The sequence below is a fragment of the Lolium rigidum genome, unplaced genomic scaffold, assembly GCF_022539505.1.
Source record: "Lolium rigidum isolate FL_2022 unplaced genomic scaffold, APGP_CSIRO_Lrig_0.1 contig_70486_1, whole genome shotgun sequence".
Taxonomy (NCBI): domain Eukaryota; kingdom Viridiplantae; phylum Streptophyta; class Magnoliopsida; order Poales; family Poaceae; genus Lolium; species Lolium rigidum.
In genome coordinates this window covers 60,506-67,509 of record NW_025901451.1, presented here as the reverse complement: position 1 = coordinate 67,509, position 7,004 = coordinate 60,506, and the positions used below count along the sequence as shown (strand labels likewise).

The following is a 7,004-nucleotide window of genomic DNA, read 5'->3' as shown; positions in this document are numbered from 1 at the left end:
GCATTGCGTGCTTCACATGGCTTGTGTAAACAAATTTGTTCAAGCACAATTTATATCTCTATTCTCAGATTTTGTTATATGAAACTCTCCACGGATCGAGCTGATGGTTTGCTGAATATTCAAGATAGATGGAACACCGTCGACATGATAATATGGGCTGATGATTGTTCCTCCCTTTGGGCCAGTTGTGTGGTGGCTACTCAGTAGATTACACTCGAGTTATTTTCTTTCTGAATATACACATAGTTTCGCATCTTTAGCTGAATAGCTGATACAATGGATTTGATCTTAAAAAGCTTAGATAGTATGCTTTGCGCGTACAATCCTCATACCGGAACATTAACAACAAACACGTACATAGAATATAGCACAAACACGGTAAACTCTGAAAATCGAGAAAACAACAAGCAGGACAACAATACCTACTAGGGACGTACACTACCAAAGAAGCAACAGGAGCAAAACCAGCAGCGGATTTTACAACATCGATCACGTACTAGGGAAGAGACAGGAGGCTAGCTTCAATCTGGATACTGCGTCGACGCACCGTCATTGATTCGTGAATGGACTTGCTAAGATCCAAGATCCATGGGCTACGCTTAATTGCTACGAGGCTTGGACCCTGCCGTCGCACCTGGCGCAGCTCCTCTTGACCGGATCTCAACATGCTGCAAGTAATCGTGCATCTATTAATCAACGACCAATCATCAATTAATCATTTCAAAAGACTGAAATTAGTTACAGCTGTTTGCCAATCCCAATCAACCCTCGATCGTTGATCATGAGCAAAACCCATAGTTAAGTATGCCCGCATGCATGAGAACAAATTAGAGGTTCTGATCATGAGTTCATGAGCATACCTGAGATGAAGCTGACTTGGCCTCACCAGCAGCTGCAGAAAAAACACGACACCATAATGGGCTCAGCTAGCAGAGGATCACATTAATCTACATGCACTATTATTGCACTTACCGGCGACGTCCTTGTGTCCGGCGCGGCCGCAGACGGCGATGCGCCCCACGAGGCCAAAGAACTTGCTCTTCAGCTGCGCGACGAGCTTGGCCATGGACGAACCAAGAAGACTGACTAACAAGAGGAGTAGATGATTACTGGCTAGCTACCAAGGTACTCCCTACTAGCTCACTCCATATACGGAGTACTTGTAGCTAGATTGCTAGCTAGCTAGTGGAGTTCAATTTGTTTGTCGTCCCCACCACCATGAACAAGCACCTCGACTACTTTAATTAGCAGCCAAGCGCGCGTGCAGCTAATTAAGCACATCTCTTGTGGCCTCAGCTGCTCCGGGAGCTAAAAGGCGCATGCATTGGTTTGGTCCCTGACAATCGATTGCGACAACGCACTACATTCTGTTCTATTCAATGACTTGATTTTGTTAAAGAACAAAAATGTCATGTCTTCAAAAGAATATATTCATCATGTGTAATAACATGTTTTGTGATCTTCACTTGAAAGTTTGTAGAAAAGAGTAATCAGTAATCACATCAAATTGTTCATGCGACTTTACTGAACATATAGGAGGCCGGTGCAGCTTTTCTTTTGGCAGGAGCAGCTGCAAACCCAAATATCCTCTATGATAGATAGGAAGCGTGGTTGCACCTTGGCATATATATGAGGAGTTGAAAGAAAATCTAGGTGCAAAAGATAACGCTAAAACGGGAGCGACATGGAAGGAACAATAGGTAACTTTGTATCGTTAGATATTTATGTTTGTGTGTGTTTATATTTTTGTTTGATGTAATGTGTTCAATTGATGAGTAAATTCACATATTTTCTCATAAAATAAAAATAGGAATAATCTTACACAAAAACCACCTGGTCAAGTAAGCATTGTTCACCTAATACTAAATTGTTTTTGCAAAGATGTGTCACAATAAGACAACATTTGCATCAGGCAAGTGTGTATATATGTTGCAGGTGTTGAAAAATAGGTGGTGCTATTATATATGTGAAAATGCTTACGTAGAACTAATATATTCTCCCAAAGAAGCCATATATTGTGAGCATTGAGAGTACTTTTGTAGCTTACTTTCTTACTTTGCATATTTGTGATTGACTTTAGCTTTAAAACTTGGTAGCAACCTATTCTTTGAACGGTAGTTGTAGTCAAGGCCTCTCGCTAGAGCATCCACATCGATTTACGCACGACAGACGCCAAATCATTTTTCTTTCAAATGACATAACTTGGAGTTCTTTTGTACCTATAGATGATGGTAGGGGATACACCCATTCCTTTTTGTTTCACGTCAAGTAAAAGAATTTTATGGAATGAATGTAGAGAGAAAGTTAAGGTGTCTAATTTAACGTCTAATTTAAAGGTGCTATGGATGATGTGTTGTAGTTTAAATTTATTTGTTTTGCAATTTTTTTAGCAACTTGTTTTTTTCATATTTATTTGTTTATGTAATTGCTAACTGTTTTTCGAGAGATGATTTCCACTTTCGCTAATGCACCATGACAAAGAATTGATTAGATGTTTGATTTGATTGATTGGCCTATTATTATTTTTGATCGTTTGATAAACTAATTGGTAGATCAGAGGTACGTGTCCCCCACTCCTGAGTTCATCATACCCACCATATTCTTCATCATGGCAAGGGCATGCATGCTACACGTATGCCTTGACAAATGTAACAAAAAGACAATGGTGGATTTTACAAAAGCAGCTCCAACTGCAATTCTATTGCCATAACTTAGAAAACAGACGGACTACTACAAAGTTGCATACAAAATATATGCAAATGCACATAAAGGAAAACTAAAGTGGGGGCACATATTAGACATGGCGAGGATGCGAAAACACACAATGAAACATCATCATCCCCTGATACAACAGCCAGGCCAACAACTCTGGTTTTGCTCAAAGTGCAGCTTCTACAATGATGGTCTCGATAACCGTGGAATGATTGAGAGGCAAACTCCATTGTCATTTCGCGCGCTAACATTTATTGATTAATTAACAAATCATGCACAAAACAATTCAAATAAATGGTTTACAATCAGATACAGAAGTCTACAAAAGTATTCTTCATTGGAAATATCAGCTAATAGAAACACACAGACAAAAAATAACGAATTCTAAGTGCGAGCTTTGATGCTTGTCTCTAGAAAATTATGAAATAGTATGTGTTGAAGCTCTCGTAGCAACGGTAGTGGAGTCAAAAGACCAAATTAACCATAGTCGAGTGGTGTTGAACTAAAAATTCTTATATAAACTACTCCCTCCGATCTATTATAATTATCGGGGTTCGGTAAATTTTTTTTATCTGGGTTTTAGTTTAAATTTGTTCTAAAACCTCGACACTTATTATGTATCGAGGGGTCGAAGCGAGATATTTGCGGGATCCTGCTTACATCACTAACGTTTACCTCCCCTTTTGACTTGAATCTCGATGCTCTACGACTTTAACGTTGGGTGAGTGTATGCTTGTACCGTGTGCCTCCACCTCGTACCCATGCTTGCTCGTACCTCATACTCAGTGTTTGTCAAAAGAAATTCATAGGGGGTGACAAAGAAAGAAGGTGAATGGAAGCAAATGATTAACAACTTTCCTCCGTACGCTCCACTAGATTGTGCCGCACACTGACAATTTTTTTCTTAAGAAATACACCTCCCACAAACTAATGCAACCAGGAGTAGATCAGGTCACCAAGCCACCATGTCGTGGTGATGTCGCCGATCACAACGTTGGTTCAGTGGGCTTGGATATTCCACGATCCCAGATTAATGGCCGTCGTGAGGTTGCACGCTCGATGCGCACTTGATGCTAACGTCGCATCGCATGCGCGACCAAGGAGAGGTCGGGCCTTCGCGCCTCGCGCACTGCATCTGCATGCTGCATGCACGGCCGGGCCAGCCGGCGTTTCGTTCAGAGCCTGACGAAGAAGACGGCCAGCTCCGGGCCGGTGCCGCCGCCCTGGGGCGCCACCATGTAGAGCGACTCCGAGTCCCGGGAGCCGACGAAGTGCTCGAAGCAGCCACGCATGTACGCCACCTCGTCGTCCGGCGACGAGCCCTCCGCTGGCGGGAGCACGCCCGCGCCCATGGACACCGCCCGCAGCGTCTCCATCACCGTGAGGTCGTCGCCCGTCGCCTCCCGCCGCACCGCGTACCCGGTCTTCTTCCCGTTGCAGAACATGGTCCACGCCGCCTCGTCCAGCAGCGGCGCCGGGCGCCTCGGCGGCCGGCCCGCCGAGCCCTCGCTGGCGCCTGGTCCGGACGACGCGCGGCGCTCCGTCTCCAGCACGATGCGCGCGCCCGCGGGGTTGCCGAGCTCGCGGAGCAGCGCGTGCGTCTGGAGCGCCAGCTCCACCACCAGGCTCGGCAGGCACCGGGGCGACTCCTGCAGCGCCAGCGCGACGCGGCCCTTGCGCCGCCCGAACAGCGTGCCCGTCACGCGCCGGCATGGCCGTCCGCCGCCCGACGAGAACGAGGCGACGTGAGACAGAAGGTGGGTGTCGGCGGCGCCCGAGGAGGTTGACGCCGCCGCCACCGCGATCTCGCGCGCCGACCCGGACGGCGTCTTCCCGCACCGGGGCGCCAGGACGGGGAGCGCGCTGCGCAGCTTCTGGAACAGCCGCGCGGAACGTGAGGAGCTGCGCCCGGACCGGTGCTTCCGGGACGGCGCCTCTAGCGTGTGGCCCGGCGCGCGCGCCGGGGACTGTCCGGGCCGGCCACTCCCGTCGTCGCTGGCGCCGCTACCGACCGAGGAGAGGGACGACGACCGGGTGCTGCTGCTCGTGCTGGCCGCGGGGGTCGTGCCGGAGGACGCGACGCTGCTGCTGCGGCTGTGGGGGCCGTCCACATTGTGGCGGTTGGCGAAGCCCATCGGCGCGGGCGCGGTGGCCGGAAGCCGAGACGAGCGTGCGGCAGGCAGCTAGCTCGTGCAACGGTGCTGGCTTGAGGCGGTTTCGATGGCTGTTGTTATCTCGTGGCGGCAAAGGCAACGCGCGAGCTGCGCCATGGCCATGGGGGAGGCCGTTTTGGCGGTTAGGCTTGCTGGGTCGTCCTGCTCCCGGCGGTTTCGCGCGCGCGAGGCTCCGTCGCGCCATATTTGGGCTTTGGATTTGCCACACGAGGGCAAATCGGTGACCATTCCAGAACTTCATCTTTCCTCTCTAGATCGCCCTGCCAAACAAGTTTAGCCTCCAAACCGCGCCCAAAGCACGTCCTAAACCGATTTTTTTTTATTTGGCACGGTCCAATAGCATGTTCATCGTCTCTAGGCTGTCCCCGACTCATAGGACGCTTTGCAGGCACACCGGATATACGCCGCTACCGCAACCACATAGCCGGGTGCCACGCCAGCGACCCAGCCCATCCCCTCCCCCGACCACATCGCCTCTCCCTCTCTGTGAAATCGCCACCGCCGTCATTTATTTTGACACCGGCAATGCACCAACAGTGACGCCTATGCCGACCGCGCCTCCCTCTCTCGCCTCTCCCCTTGCTTCGCTCGTCTTTGACTCCTCACAGAATGTGCGACGACCTCGCGTTGTGGCATATAATGCAAAGGTGTTCGGCCGTTTTCCTATACCGGTTTCATTTTCTAGGTTTTACCTCGCTTACCGCCATTCTGTTGATTGAATGCTTCGTTGTTTGATTTTTATACTGTGGATAGCGAGGAAGACATGGTGATCTATGAATTCTTGGAAGAGCAAGCCAATGTCGTTGCTGCAGATGAAGACAAGGACTTGATCATTCTCGCGTCTTCCACAATCACAAGCGGAAGAGCTGAACAGTGCCAAATTTTGGCTCAAATCTTTTGCAAAAATTATTTTTGTCTACACAAATTATTATTTAAATAGAGATATTATGGGGTTTTGCAAGATTCAACCCATGGATAAGAACTGCCGTGCCCCTCATTATGCTCACCATTTGAGGAAAACATAAGAAATTCAAATAAAATAAGAATTGTTAAAATCGATGTTAATAATTTTTTTTGTACGGAAATTCAATTCGGCTCCCAGGTGCGTATGCTCCCTATACCAAAAATTATATTTCGAGTTGTCAAAAAAATTTGACAAAAAATTCTACATGTACATCTCCATAATATATGTGCATTCGTCAAGTTTCATGAAAAATAAATATTGTTTGTGGTCTATGTAAAAAAGAGAAAAATTATCTTGTAAAAAGCATTATTTTTAGTACTGAGTTTTGTCTTTTTTACACACGTCACATGACAAGTCCATTTTTTATGAAACAACTTTTTGAGCGTGTAGCACATGAAGATGTACGTGCGAGTTTTTCGTTTCAATTTTTTTGAAATTCAAAATATGTGTAAGATGAATTTCAAAATAGAGGGAGCATATGCTCCCATGTTCCGAAACACCAGTCTATTTTTTGTAACTATTACACATAACAGGATGCGGGGGCAAGTTTTCTTTTTGAAATTCTTTTGTTTTCAATAAAATGTGGTAAAAATATTTGCGCAAAGCCATGACGCCGTGCTGAGGAGCAACGGTCGCTGGCGCCAGCCACGTCTTTTTCTAAAGAAAATTCTTGTCAACCTGTTTCCCAAGTGTAACACTCGGTAAATCAAGCAAAGTTGTCTTTTCTTCGCCGAAAAATATAAATGGCACACCATAAACGCTATGCCGAGCTCCGGGGCAAATCACTCGGCAAAACATGTTTGCCCGACATGAAGTTTGCCAAGTAATCTTTCTCCAGTGTAACAATCGACAAGCCTTTGCCGAATTTTTTTTTCTCCATTCCCCTATCATTTGACATAATCGGCAAATTTTGGATTTCCGGTAGTGACGACATCAAACTCATCGGTGTTAACATGCACATGAAGCCAAATAAACTACCTCCATTGGTCCTGAATACGTGTCGCAGACTGCACCGTACATATGGTTCTTTTTTTGAGAATACACCCTAAAAGGGTGTATCAATCGTATAGAAATGTGCTAAAAAAAGCAATGTTAACGCCGCCCACAGGGGAGGCAGCTCCTCCACTCACGCCTACTCTCCTGCCACGACAGAA

The 7,004-nt window shown here is 46.8% G+C and overlaps 2 protein-coding genes across 2 annotated transcripts; both read right to left on the bottom strand.

Moving 5' to 3' along the window:
- Positions 1 to 237: 237 nt before the first annotated feature.
- LOC124682208 lies at positions 238 to 1,227 on the bottom strand. Its single transcript, XM_047216942.1, has 3 exons — positions 973 to 1,227; positions 861 to 892; positions 238 to 668 (listed from the first exon to the last, which is right to left on the bottom strand). Exons 1-3 carry the CDS (start codon positions 1,064 to 1,066, stop codon positions 600 to 602), a joined length of 195 nt encoding a protein of 64 aa, XP_047072898.1. The 5' UTR covers positions 1,067 to 1,227; the 3' UTR covers positions 238 to 599.
- A 2,660-nt stretch (positions 1,228 to 3,887) lies between these two features.
- Positions 3,888 to 4,847, bottom strand: LOC124682207 (protein MIZU-KUSSEI 1-like). The gene is made up of 2 exons (XM_047216941.1): positions 4,744 to 4,847; positions 3,888 to 4,707 (listed from the first exon to the last, which is right to left on the bottom strand). Exons 1-2 carry the CDS (start codon positions 4,845 to 4,847, stop codon positions 3,888 to 3,890), a joined length of 924 nt encoding a protein of 307 aa, XP_047072897.1.
- Positions 4,848 to 7,004: the final 2,157 nt, after the last annotated feature.